At 40.7% G+C, this 18,145-nt stretch overlaps 1 protein-coding gene across 1 annotated transcript in view; it reads right to left on the reverse strand.

Annotated features, from left to right (window-relative positions):
• Positions 1-18,145, reverse strand: part of AFF3 (AF4/FMR2 family member 3) — a 318,503-nt gene that overhangs the window by 247,868 nt on the left and 52,490 nt on the right. The window contains 1 exon segment of the mRNA XM_039548666.1: positions 14,468-15,367. Coding sequence (XP_039404600.1) covers positions 14,468-15,367 — 900 coding nt within the window.

Below are 18,145 nucleotides of genomic sequence, written 5' to 3' on the forward strand. Positions count from 1 at the left end.
TTTATCATCTGGACACCAGCTATTTCAACTATGCAAAAAGACAGGGCCCAGTGACCCCAGACTGAAATACAGCACAAGGCCATTATGTTTGTCCCCATTACTTGGTGGAACTATTTCCCATTTTTATCTTTCAGTAACAAAGGTGGGATGTTTTACACCTTCTGCCTTGAATCTCAGCCAAATGATGCCAGTGGCTTGGAGTCACCGGAGCCTGGGCAACAATGCCACCTGTAGCACTGCCAGCCTTGCTGACTTGCTGTAAGAAGTAAGCTACCTTCAGCAAGAAGTTACCTTTTGCAAGTCTGACATTAGCTCAGGAGCAATTACATGCTGTGTGCAATGGGTCAATTTTATCTAGGGAAAAAATGCCCAACAAACTCACAAGGCAACTCTTCCTCGTTAATCTTGTGACAGTCAAAATAAATCTGTCAGGAATGGGTTGTCCAAGCTCCAGAGCTTAGTGCTGCATAGTGCTACTGCAATTCTCTCATCCATATATGAGAAAAAAACCAACAACACACTATCAGAGGGCTTCCAGCTCCATGCACGGAAAGTTAAAAGTAGACTTGGTTACATAGGGAGGCATCAGTTTGTTTTCACATTCACAATAAGTCATACCAGTGGGGAAAAAATTGTAATTAGCATGAGCTCCACATCATTTGATTTAGTGCAGCCTACTCAATGCAAATGTCTTCATTTATTTCCTCCCCACGTAAGGCCTCCGGCTCACACTGGTGGTTCCCCTCCTGTCTTATTCTGCACAGCTGCTCTATACCTTTCCACTGATCTCACACGTGAGCCCGAGCCATCCAGCTGAACTCCTTCAACGTCCTGAACTTTTCCAGGACAGAAATGTCCTTTCAGCTCCAGAGAGTGTCCTTCATTATCATTAAAGGAAATGCAGCAAGTCCTAACTATCTTCTGCCCCTCTGGAGCCCTTTTGTCAGTCTGCCTTCTCCAGCAAGTGGAGTACCAGACAAATGCCTCCTGTAACAGCCGGGCTGTGCTTTCAGCTGCACCTTCTCCATCCCCTCCTCCTTACCTCACTCTTCCTCCCAAGTGTGGTCTTTGCTCACCCTATTAAGACTTCCTCCTCCCAAACACCATCTATGTTTTTCTATTTGGGTACTTCTCTCAGCCTTGTCGCTATCTCCTTTCTTCAGGTGAGATAGGTTAATTTACTTTCCAGGCTTCTGTTAACCTTTCCTCTGCCTTTCCAGGGCTGATAGGCTCTATCACAGGATACCTCTTGCTGTGTGCTTGTACAGCACCTTGCATAATGAATCCCAACCTCAGGCTTTTCAAAAACATTATCAAGAATTCAAGCTTCTTGTCAAACCCAACAGAAAACCACCCTGCTGTACCTTTGCTGAAGAATAAGCAGGAAAGAAGAGTATACAGAGCTGACCTCACAACTCTTTGCACCATCCTGCAGTTTCCCTCTATTCTGCACATTTAACCCTCAGCTGTAATCATGCACCTCAAAAGCCTACCTGAATCAAGACATTCTAATTTTTAATCTGAGTATATCACGGTTTAATCAGAAAAATTTTGTGTGTGCCTATTACTTGTTATTTAATCTGTGAAATCCAGCCTATAAAACCTGTTGGTTGAAAGATAAGCACTTTATTTAATATCCAATTAAATGTGGTCACCAGAGAAATCACAGCTTATGCAACTTTATCAGAAAAAGATTAATCTATTTCAGGCTTAACCCAAAATGTCATAAAAGAACTCATGAATTTAGATAGGAATCCACTTATTAGCCAAAGACATTTTCCTATTGAGTAAGAACAGTCTAAATTGCTGCCTATATTTATACTTGGTTCAATCAAATTTCTGTACTCAGTAGCTGTCATTGATTTTCAGGACAATTATCAAACAAAAATGATGAACAAACTGCAGGAACATTATAGAGTCTTTTTCAACTCCACAGTAATCATTAGAAAACGCACAGCCTGCTCATTGATAGTGCTTTAATGGCTCACAGGGTGACATCATCAAATTAAAAAGATAGTCACACCCGGAAGGCAGATTTTTTTTTAGCATTACAATTTACTGGTTTAAAGTTAATTGTATTTTGCTTGGTGTTTCAAAACACACAAGGCTGCACTGAAGTTACTTTTTGCATATTGTGTGATCATGCCCAAACCCATTATTTTAGGATAAGGAAGCAAATAGTTGAACTTATTTCTTTAAATTAAGCAGACTTTCTTTCCTGTCTAGAAACTGATACTCCTCAGTTCATTAGCTGAATTTTCCACAGGGCCTACAAAGGCACATTCCATTTCTATACTGTTTGATTTGTCTAGCTGACTTATTTTAAAAGAAGTATTCTATATTAAGATTATTGAATAACTATGTGGTTTCATCTTTCCACATTAATTATAATCTTCAGTAAGATATGTATTTCACAGTACAGACAACTTGTTTACAAAGAAAAGGTGTAGAGATGTTATCAGTAGAAATAGCAGAGCTGCAGTTAGCTGCTCGGGTGCAGCGATTTTGATTTTTGTCTTCTAGGTCAACCTGAGGTAAAGGGTTCAAGTGCAATGGCTAAAAATCAGTATTAAACAATGATGCTTAATGGCCTACTTAAAATGAGTTCAGTGATCCAGCCCCACTCCACTGAGTGCAAAAATACCTATCTGTAGTCAATGCATAAAATGTATCATTTAGAAAAGCTACAAGAGTGTAACTCACACCTGGCTACAGCAGATTTGCTGAACTGTATCTTCCCCTCTATGCTATAAATTCTTTTGTGGTACTCTACAGATAAGGAGTTAATTTGCAAAGTTTGGCATGGATGTCAATTTTGTAAAAACTTTGAAAAAAGTGGGAGGATGATTTACGTGGACAACATCTTCCTGTCACTGAATGGCAAACAGAAGCTTCTCAGAACAGGTAGTGGATGTCCATTGGTTACTTTAGCCCTTGCTCCGAATACACAAAAATTCAGTATAAAGAAAACAGCAGCTTTATTTTGAGAGCCAAGCTCATGGACAAGAAGATGGGAGTGGGAAATGCAATCCAGTCCATTTCAAGAGAAGTGAATTAGGCCTGCATTTGGGTGTATTTTAGAACAGACAAGAACCTTGCTTGGGCACCACATCTAAGAATCCAAGAAGGTAGGGTTTGCTTCCTGTGTTGGTACTGTGCCAATCCCACAGGCCCTCAGATACTGCCAGCAGCTCCTGGAGAGGCAGACCCCTGTCCCAGCTCCTGTCTGGCCACTGCACTGGACTGCAGGCAGCCACCAGCCCTCCCTGCCCAAGCCCACTCAGCTGCAAAGGCTTTGCTCAGCAGAGCTCTGCCAAGAAGTGGCAGCAGAAGGATTTGCTTCTCTGTGGACCTTCAAAGATTTGTGGTAGGTACTTTTTAGCTGAACTTCCCCTGTGGCAGCTCTTCATCCCGTGCTCTTTATATAGCAGCAATTAGCATATCTGAGAAATCCCCATTTGGCATGTTTTATGGTCTCCTCTCTGTATTGAGATAGTTCTGTAAGTTATGAGCAGAGATATGCCATAATTCCTAATGTACAACTGTCAGGAAATCACTCATGTAGATTTATTCACTGAACAGTTGGTGAGGAAACTGATTCTGAACAGGGAGCTAGAAATTTTAATTACGAGAGAGAAAAAAATTACTCAAGCACCTCAGACTGGTCAAGAAGCGCCTTTGATGCTCTAAAGATATGACCTGAAATTAACAGATTAATGCAGCATAGTGTTTCTGAATTCAAATCCTGGCTCCTGCCCCAATTTTTATCCCGTATCACTATTGCTGACTTTCTTCAAAGTAATAATGATGTCAAAAAACAACTGTAAGTATTACATCTGCACTTCTGGAACAAAACAAAGGAAGATTGAAGACAAAAGACAATATCCCTCAAGCAACAGCTTGTTGACCAAAGGAAGTTCATACAATGTAGAAGAGAAATATTCCTCCCTGTCAAACCCTGGTCTCGCTACCACTCAATGCAATGGCAGAACTCCTATTAATTTCTAGTGGAGGATGTGCAGTGAATAACTCAGATGGAAGTGGTAAACCATAAGTGACATAATCACTCAGGAACTGTCTCTGCCTCAAGTGACCTAAATGACAGGAAAAAATACAGTGAGAAGCATTAATTTGGAGTTTCGTAAGAAGCCCTTACTTATGCTTCTGTGTTAACTTCCATCTCCAGAGCAAAGTTATGGAACAGTTTCATGTGTCACTCTGTATGGGGTCACCTGTGGCACAGACATCAGTACACAGAACTGGGGGTTCAGTCTTCACGCTTTTGCACTCAGCTTTGACACCAACTCATCCTGGCTCTGCTTACTCTGGGCCTGTGGCCAGCCATGACTCTGTCCAGCCTTGGTCTGGGAATGGAATAAGGTGCACGATCCAGGTGTGCCATCCCATCCTCTGCCATCCTCCCACATAATTTTCCATCTGATCCCTCAAATGGGACCACCAGCAAATGAGGCCAAGGGAAGCAGGCCTGTTCTGGCAGCAGCACCATCACAGAAGGTATCCCATCTGCCTTCACCTCAGCTAATCCCTTTTGTAACCAGATTTAAAATATTCTTTTCAGACACATCATTAATGCTTCTGAAGATCTTTGACACTCCTGAATGCAATAGATTACAGTACTAAAAAACACAGCATTTTTTGTTTATTGATAAGAATGCAACTGGGTATTATCAGAAGCTATATTCTCTCTGAGCAGAGGTGGTGGGAAAAAAAAAGACCTGCTGTGTTTCAGAAGATGTCAGCTCTGTGTAGAGGTTGTTCACAGACATTTAGGCACCCTGTGTGAGCGTGAGGTTTTGCCTCTTCCACCTCCCACAGAAGCTACGTGTATCCACAAGCCCAGATTTGTGCCCTTTGCAGTACTGCTTATGGGGGGAAAAGGGGTAATGCGTTTTCCTCCTGGGACAGTGATATCACATCTGTGAAGGCGGTGATGCACCACCATCATCTAAATTTTTTTTCTCATGGGAGAGGACAAGCTTCTTTAGAAATAAGCACACCATGCAGTTTGATTCTTTTTCAGGGGTGTACTCTGGACACAGGTCCATTTCTACCCAAGAGCAGAAACTGCATGGGAAGGAAGGCTGTCCTGAGGCGTCCTGGTGGGAACAAACACACTACAGAAAAACAGTAACATTTTGGGCCCTGCTCAGCCATCTCTAACCAACTGAAAGGTCTTGCATGCAGACTTTATCATAAATTATGATTGCTGCTTATGGTATTTTTCAAACTGTCTCACATTGCACTTGATCCTCCCATGAGGACAAAAATTTAGACCGTGACTAACTCCTTTTCGGTGAGTTTCCCAAAGCATAATTTCATTCCTTTCTCTTCAGGCTTCCACATAATTCTTTTCTCAGACTCTGTCACTGTTATGGAGCCCAGTTCATTCTTATGTCTTCTCCATCTATGTATTTTTAACTCTTCCTGCATGCTAAACATTAATGATTTGGTGTAAGGAAGACAATTCATTATCTGCTAATGGCATTTTCCCAACTTGCCTTCTCACATTGCACTTGGTCCTTCATCCCATGCCTTTTTTCTAAACAGCATACTTCTGCTCTGGACTGCTACTTCCATGAAATCAGAAATTTAACCAGCTAATATATTTTATTATTTATCAGATGTCTCTGATAATATGCTTTCTTATCTCTGATGTCCCTGAGATTGTAATTAAAATCAGAAAAGGCCTCTTGGAAAATATTGCAGAACTGCCAAATCATGGTCATTTTATACACTTTTTATTAACACTTGTTTTGATTGTATTTGTGATCAATAATCTCACAGCTGTCTTCCCCTTTTCTACTTCAGGTCTCGAAGTTTCAGCAGCCACATAAAGTTGTACCTGCCTCTGTGTTTGACTGCAGTTGTACAACCACCCTTAAATAAATGCAAGATTTGATTAGCAATAGATTATGCTGCTGGTATTTGAATACTAATAATCTCTAGCATGTGTAAGAAAAAAAAATCACCTTCAGCATCTTATTTCAAAGCAGTTACAAAGCAGAGAGTCTTCCACCCCATCTCTCCTTAAACATCTGTTAGTGGTAAGAGCTAACAAGAAATGCTCCTGGTTTTCTTCTCTTTCCAGCTACATAAGCTTCCCTTACAGCCATTTGCAGTAAACACAGAGGAGTATGAATAGCAATTCTTGGTTCTGAGAGAAAATGCTGGTTCTCAATATTCCTGACCTTGTGGCTCACTGGCTTGAATTATTTTTGTATATTTATCTTCTGAATAAAACGTGGTGAAGAGAGACTTCATGTCGTGCCTCCATTGCTCAGAGAAACATGCTGGTGGGGAGGGTATGAGGGAATTTGGAAAACAAAATGCTTGTAAGGAGCAACCTCAGCCTTTCTGGCATGCTGGTTTTGACCCATGAAGTAAAAAAGGTACCATATTTCAGAACATGCGACTGTTATATATAAAATACAATTAAGAGATTTGGAATGACATGAATATATAATGTACACATTTCTTTACAGATGCATTTTTCTCCAGACAGTCCGGTGCCTGCTTTAATTTGGAAGCTATCCATTTTCATACAAAGTTAACCAAGAGTGACAGGAAATCAGATGCTCACGTTACATATCTTTTCTGAACTTAAAAAAAAAAAAGCCTCCTGTTAATTACTTTTCTAGGAAGCTATTTTGTGATACCACAGGGATAGATCTTCCAAATTCAGAAGTGCTACAGAAATGACAACTTTACAACACACAGTGTGAATAAAGTATGTTACCTGCAGATGTTTAAATGTATATTTGTCTTCATTTATTGTTATGTGACTATGTGACCAATAATAAAGAATTTAACTGCTTCTGGCCTGGCTGGATGAATTTACATTTACTGGAGATCTGACCTCTTTAACGTTATACATCAGGCGGCACATATACATTATTTATTTAGCTGGAATTAACAGCGATCTGTGAAGCTCACTGTATTTTCCTTTAGTTCTCTTGCTCATCAGTCATACCTGACCCCTGTGAGTATGTTCAGTGGTAGCACTTTCATGTCATTCTGATTCATGAAAGACTGGGAAACTATAGAACAAAGAAGTTAAATAGTTTCCATAGATTTTTTTGTTTTAATTTAAAATATCCTAAACCACCTTTACATCCTACATGATCCCTTATAGATTGCTGTGAAGACTAAGAGTAGACAGAGATAGCCTACCTTGCTGTAATTATTGGAAAGGAGAATGTGAGCTGGTATTAATATAAGTACTCTGCAGAAGCAACAGGGGCTTGGACTCCTCACCTGACTGCACACTGACACAATGCTCCAGCATCGTGCAGTGGGAGGTCTGGGAAATAGAGTGTGTCTAAGTATTTCCCCAGTAATCTGAACTCCACAGCAAGCCCACCCTCGCTCTCTCTCTGTACCCCGACCCTCTCTAAGCACTCTTTTGTTTATGAAGCCATGAAGCAGATGGAGAGAAGATGCTCAGCCAAAACTTCACACGGAGGACAGTTTCTTGTGCTGGTGGGAGCGCCATGCTCCAGCACACAGCTCCTGCAACCACGTCCAGAAACGTCTGCTTTCTCCAACTGCTGAATACCTTACAGGCCAGGAAGAAATCCATGCTAATGGGGCCAAAGGTGGAAAAGTGATAGCAATACCATGTATCTTTTCAGGCACATTTTACAAAGGACATCTATTAGACTACTTTGTTTCTGGTCAGGAGGACTTTTATTACATGCAGTTATCATCATAAGCACTACAATGGATTGAAAAAAATCAGACAAAATGTGCAATTAAAATCTGGGGTTTGTAATTCCAGAAATCTTATTTCCTTCATCAATAACTTTAGTGCTTACCACAGGGAACTAAAGAAGCAATTAAACAGGGTTGTGGACATTTTTATGCATGCACTCTTGTATCAGCTCCAGAGCTGATTCATAAACCAAGCCACTCACTCTGGGCGGTTAAAAACAAAAAGGCAAGACAAATTCAAGTTTCTCACAATTAATCATATTCTTACATCCAGTGAGCTTTCCTTACTCCAAAAGTGGCTATTTTTCCAACTTTAGAAAAGATGGAAAGACCAGTTTTATCAAAGGGAGGATCCGACTTAGGAGAGACCCAAATTAACTGCACAAAGTATGTTTTCAATAATTAGAAAAAAACAACCTCAGGGAAAACTTGCAAAAAAACCAGGTGCAAAAATTAAGGAATGTTCTTGAAAATCGTACGTTTACATCTAATTTCATTGTATTTTTCTCTGATCATAGTCATCCTACCAATGAAAAACAATGAGAAACAAGTGATTCACCATAGCAACAAACACACAGCACATACCATATGGTAATCAGTCCATACAGAAGACTTTGGAGACTATGATTCTATTAATTTTTTTTTCGAAAACCTATAGATAAGTTTAGCCAGTGGTTTCCCATAAAAAAAATATATACATATATACAATTCAAAAGAGAAAAGAAACTTGTTTAACTGAGGGGAGAAACAGTAAAAGTAGGAAGCTCTAAAAGTAAAGTAAAGGTGTCTAAATAGCATTTCCCTTCTATAAGAGCTGTCATGGAAGAATAGCCAGAGAGATTAGGCCCACTGTGTTCACTGAAGCTGCCCTCGCACACAGTTGTTGTGTGCCTTGGCGGCTGCAGAATGTGAGAAAGGCAAAGGCTTGCATCATGACTTGAAAACTATACAAAAAAAAAAATCCCTTCACATTGTGGTCTCCAATGTGTTTGTTAAGAGCATTTCCAATACTACTTTTTTAATACACTCTTTCTTTGCAGTCCTACTCTGTTGAACTCTGCTACATAAATACAGGCAGTAATGCACAGCCCTCCCACAGAAACACTCGAAGGTCCTGAATAACCCATGACTAGCAGGGAGCTTTGCACCACACTGCTCTTGTTGTGAAGTTCTTCCTGTTTAACATGGGAAAACATTCTTTATTTGTGGGGAAGGTCATTGCAGGGATGAATTGATCTGTGTCCTCTTGTAAATGCAGCATGAACATCAGGGAAAGAAAACATCTACAACTGGCTCGTACTTACAAGTACTCAAGTGCTGTGATTGCTAACTGGCTTCTCAAGCAGTGCAATTCTTCAGTGAAGTCGATAAATGGTAGAGGAGTATCAACACACTTAATTCTGCACTTATGTCTGCAGCGTCTTCGGGCGCATCCTGAAACGGTGGCGGAAGAAGTCTGGACCCTTTTGCTAATGCATTCAATCCCTCCCTCCCTTTTTATCTAAAAAGCATCTTTGACTGTGCTTTTATTTTCATTTCTGCCTTTCTGGGCCAGAATTGAACACCCTGGGAAGCAGAGAAAAAAAATCGGAATTCTACTCTTAGTCCTGCAACAGTTCAAAAGGCTCCACTGCAGCCAGGGGCATGTGGCGTTATGCCTCTGAGGAAAAGCACTTACTCAGATGTCCTCTAAATGCTTTTCTCTCCTCATGAGATACTGTTTCCCGTCTACTGTCCCACAGATCCAGATATGTGGTATTTCCAGAGGAAGCATGCACTCATAATGACTACCTTCCCTATTTAGTTTACACTGGACCTTCTGTTCTCAAATGAGACGTATCAGCACATGAACGTGCATCTTCAATGTTAAACTGGAATGGAACTGCTTATTATACATGCATCTTCTTAAAAGAGGCTGATTTTGATCAAATTATCAACATTGAGGCCAAACTATGAACAGTTTTTTCAGGGAGAGGAAAGAGTTGTGGGGTGTTTTTGTTTTCCATTAATATGTGGGGATAGAGCTGATAGGCGAAAAAAAGATTGCAGATTTAAAGGACACTTGCTAGCGTGTGTGCCAGATGCTGATAGCTATATATAGCCACTCAAAGGAGAGTGACTGCAGAGAGTATCTTATCCAGGCAAATAGGAATTCGCCTGAGTAAGATCAGGGCAAAAATAAAAAAAAAAACAATAAAAAAAAAACCAACCCCAAACTCACCCTTTAATCTATGGTGCATTACTTCTGCTGCAGAAGAAGTTGTGTAAGTACTCCGTGCAGTGAATAAGAAAGAACATGTCCTCATGATGACCTCACCTACATTTCACATAAATGCATTTCCAAATTTAACAAAACCAAATCTTCCCTTTTACCATTAGACTGATAGTCATTCTTGAATACAACCTCTATTTCTTTGCTCCATAACCCTTAAGAGAAGTAAGCAAAGGACAATAGATAAGGCTTCTTCAATGTAATAAAAAAGCAGCATGCAGCCTATGAGATGAAATTCAAAAACAGAACTTGGATATAAAGGACATGATTTGCCATCCTAGGTTTTTCTTATTGTTTCACTCAAGAACATTTTAGAAAAGAGAGGCACTTGATTTCCCTGCCTCTTTTCCTCTATACCCTGGTATCAAATTTTTCTTCCCTTTTATCCAATACAGTGGGTTTTTACCTACAGTAATATAATTTCTAAGTAGTTCAAAATGTGAAATAGCAGTACTTGAGATGACGAGCTATCATTTCTACAGAGCACTATGATAATTTTGGAACGACCAGGAGGTTGGGTATGGATTCTAATTAACACTGATGAACCTGGCTACTAAAGATTAAATTCCCAAATGAGTAAATGCTACCTTTCTACACACAGGTCTATCCAAATTATTCTCATCAAAACAATTAAAAAAATTTATAAGCTTCAGTCTGTGTCAAGGTATTGAAGGCTTTCCAAAACTGATTAAAAATATAAAATGAGGTATTGAACTGCATTAAAAATCAACCTTTTTCGTGTATTGAAAAGTAATGGTCTATAATTGTATTCAAGAGATCTTATTTCCAGTGAATAATAATTGTACTGCAGCCAACTCTGTGCCCTGTTTCTCTGAAAATCTCATGGAATGTACACAAGAGGGTTTTGTATCCTGCTGATGACACTGACACACATACTTTGTGTGACACTGCATCTTATTCTCCAGTCCTTTACTTCATTATGTGTTTATTTTTTCACTGATGGTTCTTTCAAACTGGTATACACAAATGGAAGTGCATAGGTATCACAGAACAGTTTGGATTGGAAGGGATATTAAACATAATCTAACTTCAACCCCACTAGCATGGGCAGGGACGCCTTCCACTAGACCACATTTCTCAAAGCCCCATCCAACCTGGCCTTGAACACTTCCAGAGATGGGGCATCCACAGCTTCTCTGGACATCCCTTTTTAGTGTTTCACTACCCTCAGAGTAAAGAATTTCTTCCTAATATCTAATCTAGACCTACCCTCCTTCAGCTTCAAGTCATTACATCATTACCTATCACTACACGCCCTTGTAAAAAGTCCCTCCCCAGATTTCTTGTCGGCTCCCTTTAGGTCCTGGAAGGTGCCATAAGGTCTCACTGGAGAGTCTTCTCTTCTCCAGGCTGAACAGCCCCAACTCTCCCAGCCTGTCTGCACAGGAGAGGTGCTCCAGCCCTCTGATCAGCTCGGTGTCCCTCCTCTGGATTCACTACAGCAGGTCCCCATCCTTCTTATGTTGGGGGCCCCAGAACTCGTATTAGATAAACTGTTAAGACTCTGGCAAGGGGGGATACCAGCTCCTGAGTAAGGGGAGGGATAACCTTAGCAACAATACACGCTGGATGCTAGCTGGCTGGACGTGAGCTCTTCAGAGAAGGACCTGGGGGTTCTGGTGGACAACAAACTGACCAGGAGCCAGAGAGGCCTCACACTGCTGTCTACATGAACCCCTAGAGCACAGTGACTGCCCTATCTAGCCCACCTCAGCCACGCACCTTTTATTTTAGCAGACACAGAGCTTCATTTCACCACCAGCACTTCAGGTACCCTACCCAAGCCCTCTGCCCCTCTCCTTTCCTGGTTGCTCTTAAGCAGCTTTCTGCCACTCTCGTTTCTGTTTCCATGTAGCTTCCAGGCACTGCTGTAGCCTCCTTGTCAGCCTGCTTTCCCTCACAATCATCCTGTATGTAATTTCTACTCTTCCCACTGTCACTGGGGATACTAGGGTCTTTCCTGGCCAACACCTTTAGCCTCACTCTGAACAACAGAGGCCTCATTTTGCCTGCAAACATTCACAGGACCATGGCACCTTTTGTGCTGCAAGTAGCTTAAAACTTCCGGCCCTAAGAGAGGATGGCAAACATTTGATGCAAAGGAGAAAATTTATGAGTTTAAAAGCGCAAATTTTAAAAAAAGATGGGAATTCTTACACAAGTCTACCAGAAGACTTATGATACAGATAATAGGAATGGAAAAACATTTTGAAATTAAAAGAAGTACGACTGAAAATCAAAGGGCGGGTGTATTAGGTAACACTGAATAAAATACTTTCAGTCTTGGCCAATATTTCTCCCTGTGGCAATATCAGTGGGTTACAAGTTTCCACTTGTGCCACTTGGGATGGAAAAAGTTAGAACAAAGAAAATATTAGGATAAATGAAAAAAAGCTGGTCCATTGTCTTTCATTGATCTTTCAGATCTAAACATTGTCTTTCATTAGCTCCAGTTTCAAATCCCAACACCAATAGTACCTACTATTTTTCTTCTTAGAAATTTGTCATCATTTTTCATAATAATCTTTTTAAACCACCAGACAATGGTTTTGGTCCATGTCCTTCAACTTCAGTTAAATGTTTATATTCTATATTTGTTATCAAATGCTTTTTCATTAATACTGCATCACATAAAATCTGTGAGAAATTGGTGAATATTTTAGTAGGTAACCTGCAGTCTACTCTGTCCTACTACAGTCTACACTGCCATCAGTATCTAAATGAGTTAGTTTGAAGTGATCTCAGCTATGTCTCCAAGTCTAGAAACTGCAGTATAAACTTATAAAGCAGCATGGATTACATACGACAAATTTAATCTTTCTTTTGGGGGTTAGGCAAACTGGGAATGCAAATGGTAAATCCTGAATTTCAGACAAACAAATGATTGCCTATCAGAACTCTTTCCAAACTAGTCCTTAGAGTATTGCATACATGCAAAGGGGGGAAATTTGAAAGAGTCAGATAATTGCCACAGGCATCTTTAATTCTAACAACACTTCCCACTTGCAGATAGAAGCACAAGTCTGAAAGAGGTAATAATAGCTAAATGGATATTAGTATCTGCCATTACCTGATCTATCTGCAGAATTACAGCAGTTCGTGAATGCTAAATTTGCTTATAAAACCTGGCTTAAAAGCCTAAAACAACCTCTTTTCAGGAACAACATATCACCTGCATGTTGTTTGGAACTGATGGAACTTTCACTCAGAGAAAAATCACAGAAGTAGTTGCTTCCAGAGAGATTTCTTTCCCAAACCAAATCCAAGGGGGAATACAAGAGTCAACTCCATTTCTGAAAAGCAGGCATTAAGAGGCCAGAGAACTCTACCAAAAATTAGCTTTTCCCTCACCTTTAACAATGCCAGAAACAAAATTTTAAGACTTAAAACATCTCAAGATGCACCACAGCTGTGAAAAAAGAGCAAAGAACCATTGCCTCTTCTCTGAGAAAGACACAGTGATTCAGTCAAATAGAGTCTGATATAAATACTGTAAATTGTTAAAGTCATGGGAGCTCTATCAATTTGCACAAGAGGATGATGTGACCATCTTCATATTGGCATACAGGCCTTTGAATACACCCTTGAACAATAAATCACCCTTTATTCTGCCAAAACGAATCACTTCCTTCCCATCAAAAAAGACCAAAGAGTCAAAAACCAGAAAATCTCAAAGTGGTAAAGCAAAGTGTCCTCCTGGCATAAGAGGAGAAAATATACATGTGAAATAAATGAATATACACTAAGTCCAATCAGACATATTTTATATCTATTGCTGATAAATAAATGTTGTCTAAAAGCTTTTTCACATGTTCTCATACTTGTAGCATGGCCAGGTGTATTGGGTCAACCCATTACACCAGGTTTCTACAGATAGAAATTCTTTAAGAAGGAAACCACAGTCTTCTCAGAAATTAGCTTGAAACACAAACAGATACTATGAACTAAAATGAGAGCATCATTGCTGTATTCTTCTCTATTCCACAGCTTTCATATTGTACAGGTAATTTATTTAGATTGTGAAACTACTTCGACATTGAGGATGGCAGAACTACTTCTGGTCGCATGCACTTCATTTAATCTTTGCCAAAGAGAAAGCAATCAATGAAATATGAACAGTAAGAAGCAATACACCTGCCTAGGGAAAAAAAAAATCCAGACTTTATGGAGGAGCACTCAGGAAAGAGTCAGTGAAATAATAAATACTACTAGAAAATGTGCCATTGTGGGAAGTGTTTGGGTCCTGAAGACAGTGAGCATTTTGCTGTTGAGATATCTTTAAATTACTGTGAGGCTGCTCTTTGCAATATACTACGTCAATGTTACCAAAAAAATCAACATGCAAACCAATATGTTAAAAACATGTAAAGAGGCAGGTGCAGTAAGGCATCATCCATCCATCCAGCTATGGGAGTATGTCATAAGAAGTATAAAAACACTTACTTCTTCTTGCTTAGGAATGCTGAACTTGGTGATCTTTGACTTGGTCCTGGCCGAATCAGGCCTGCTGGAAGGCACTCCCCTATACGACTTGGTCGTCTCTGCTGGTAACTTCAGCTTTGGAGACTCATCAGGAGCCTGGTCTTGACCATCCATTGGCCTTACATAAGCTGTTGGCTTCTGCTGACCCAGACTGGGCTTTGAAGCAAGGGAGGGTGGGAAGTTTTGGACGCAGTGTGCCCCACCATGCTTTGCTGGCCTCTCTTGGACTTGAGTTCCTCCTTCTGAGCTACAACTGAGCTTTGCTGGCTGCTGCACTCTATTGACGTTGTCTCCTAATGTGGCCCTCAGCGAGCTTTGCTGGGCAGTATTGGAGGAGGAGGAGGAAGAAGAGGTGGAGGAGGAAGAGGAGGAGGAGGAGAAGGAGGAGGAGGAGGAGGAGGAGGAGGAGGAAGAGGAGGAAGAAGAAGAGGAGGAGGAGGAGGAGGTGGGACTTGATGCATAGCGTTTTAGTTTCTCCAAATTGGATTTTTGGTTTGCCAGTTTGAAGTCACCCTTGTGTGACTCCAGCGACCGGTGTCCGTGTTTGCTTGCTCTCTGCTGGCCTTCTGAAGCGCCATTATGCCCGGCCTTCTGCCAGCCCATTGTGGTACTTTTGCTCTGCTGGGCAGCTAGAGATGCTGGTGTGGAAGAAGTAGTGCTGGAAATGGGAGGAGGAGGTGGTGGTCTCGAGTCTGCGGTAAGATGTTCATCAGGCTTGGGGAGAGGTGTCTGAGGAACCCCAGGTTTTGGAACCCCAACGAGATGGCTCTGGTTTGACCGGTCAGTTAACAAGTCCTTCATTTCATCATAGTTGCCCAAGGTATTCTGGATGCGATTGGAAAGCTCATCCCCCTTGTTAGTCTGCAAAACAAAAATCGAGTGTTCTGCAACAGTCAACATAAGAAAAACAAAACTCCCTTCATGCTTCTGCTGAAATCCTTACTGAAGTAAGACTGCCTTATGCAGCAGTGTTGAGGGATGAAATCGAAAATCCTTATTGTCTCTGAAGACACTTGTCAACATCTTAAATCTACCCTGAACTGGAAAAGCTATAAAGGGCCTTAGAGTATATAAAAAAAGAAATCTATCACTGATACCATGCTGTAGTTAAAGTATATTACCTGGAAACTGGAAAATTTATTACTGCAACTGCACAGAATGGTTTGGATTAAATCTGACCATGATAAAACTTTTCCTGTAGCCCAATGCAAGCTCTCCTTCCGTCATGAATGAAAGCACTGCATTCCAAATTTCTTCCCCTGCCTGCATAAGTTTTCATAACCATCCAGGAAGCCACACAACATCCCATGCAAGCACTGAATGGATTTGTCAGTGTAAGCCAGCCAAATGCTCTGAGGTGACTTGAAAACAGCTTGTGGGAAATGGGAAAAGTACAGATTATGTCCCTTCTTTGAAAATGCTCTGACAGGGTGCTCATTCCAGGGCACTCTCCTCTTGTAAAAAAAAAAAGGTGAAGAGAACCCTTGCCAAATTCTTCAAATTTCTCAGTGCTTGCTGTGCATAGCAGGGGGAATACAGCCACCCTTCCTCCCCTTTAAGATTAATTATTGTCTTAAAAATGACCCATTTACTTCCTGACTGAAAAGGCAGAAGCTTCACAAAGAAATAAAACAAGCAAATAAAAAATACTGGAAAAGATTGAAAATTCTTGCTTTAAAAAGACACTGTAAGCAAAAGGTTGTATCATTAGCATTTTTACAGCAGAGATTTTTTGAACCCTGCCAAGATTCAGGCATGTGATGTCCTTTGCTTTACGTTTTCAGAGGAAGACAGTAAGGAGGCAGTGGAGTTCTCCTTTCTATCTTCCAGACATGAAGTCTGAATGGGAAAACTCCTGTTGGTTTCAGAAGGCCAAGCTTTCATCTCAAGACTCTCTGTTTTAGAGGAAAATAGAAAGAAGGAGAAAGAAGGAAGTATAGGAAGTGGAGAAGATCCTCTTAAATTTACACTAAAAAGCCACAAAAGATGTAGCAACCACATCAGTTACTCAGGAAAACTGGGGTATGTAAGGGAAGGTATTTAAGGGAAACTTCCCCAGTCTGGAATTGGCTTTTTTTAGGGTTTCCTAGTACAAAACCTGAACCCAGACAAAAATGCACAGTAAATGAGTGCTGTGATTGCCACATGCAAACTTTTAGAGGACTACAGTGGAGGTATTCTTATATCTAACAGTAGAAGCAGTCCTGTTTTGCTTAAAGTTTTTCCCTGCAAATTTCAAGGGCACTACCTTGCAACATGTAAAATACATTACACCTAGCCTTCTGATATGTTTTTGTTACTCTGCTAACAGAGCTGAATATATATCAGTAATATATACTGAAGGGGAGGAGGAAGGGAAGAACTCAGAAGTCTTGCATTCAAAACATTGCATTGGAATCTTGGCGTGAGATGGCTCAAGGCTCAACCACAACAGCCTGATCTTCCCTCTGAACATGAGGCTGTTACTGTCACAAAGACAATAACCTGCTATAGAAAAAAATTTGAAGCATCGACTCACAGATTGCAACCTGCTTTAAAAAAGGGTGTTCCTTCACTTCACAGGAATCACATCAATGTCCTAAAGAAGAGGAAACTATTAATGAGGCTAATGATGCAGGAAGCACCACATATATCTGAAGAGAAAGAAGGCTGGAGATACACTCACGTGTCTCCTAAAGTCAATGAAATAACTTCTACACTTGGGCATCTCCTTGACCAGCAGAACTGTGTTCCAGAACACATAGAAAATTTTCCTTTTACCCAGTGCATCTCTTTATGCTTCCACTGGATCCTCCACCTTGTGTAGATACCTTGTAGAGAAGTGTTTTTTCAGCTTCCCTCTACGGAGGGAAATCTGCCCTTGGGCCTGTACTCATTATGATTCAGCCAGAGTGTGTATGAGGTTTCTTTCTCTGCCAGGAGCATGGCAACGATGACCACCAAATGGAATGGGGCCCCTGGCACCCACAAGTCTCCCACAGCATAAACATCTTGTGAGGACAGCTCTCTACCTGTCTGCCTCTAACTCCATGAACACAAACAAATCTGTGTGCAGGTTTTGCCCCTAAAAGTCCAACTTCCCTAAAAGGTCTATTTTTCCTGATGGCTGCTGTGTGGATGGAAAGGAAATAAAAGCTTCATTGCAGATTATCTGTAGACTACCAGTAGCTCAGAGAAGTCATTATCTTGTCTTCCACATGGATGTGATGTGAAGGTCACGCATAGACATCTCATATTGAGACATCCCAGATAAGAATAACAGCAGCAGACTGGTATCATGGCTTATGCTGACAACTGGTCTGTTTTGTTTATTCCTTCAGAAAACACTGGGGACAACTTCAGGTGAGATATTGTGTTGAGCTCATCTCATACAGGAGGGCTCACCTACATCCTCTTGGGAACATGATGGGATCTGAGGTAACTTGTTACGAGCTTTAGTTTGTCCTATTACTTTATCTGAAATATTGCTGGCCTTATTTAAGCATTCCCACAGGGAAAACATGGTCAGAAAATGAATAAGTAGGAAAAGCATTTTGTGCAAATATGTCTAACTTACAGTGCTCTGATATTCTTCTGCAATGCAAGACAAATCCAAGCATTTGAAAATGGCAACATATAACACTTCTAAAAATAAACCGG

Source organism: Corvus cornix, chromosome 1 (genome assembly GCF_000738735.6).
Source record: "Corvus cornix cornix isolate S_Up_H32 chromosome 1, ASM73873v5, whole genome shotgun sequence".
Classification (NCBI taxonomy): domain Eukaryota; kingdom Metazoa; phylum Chordata; class Aves; order Passeriformes; family Corvidae; genus Corvus; species Corvus cornix.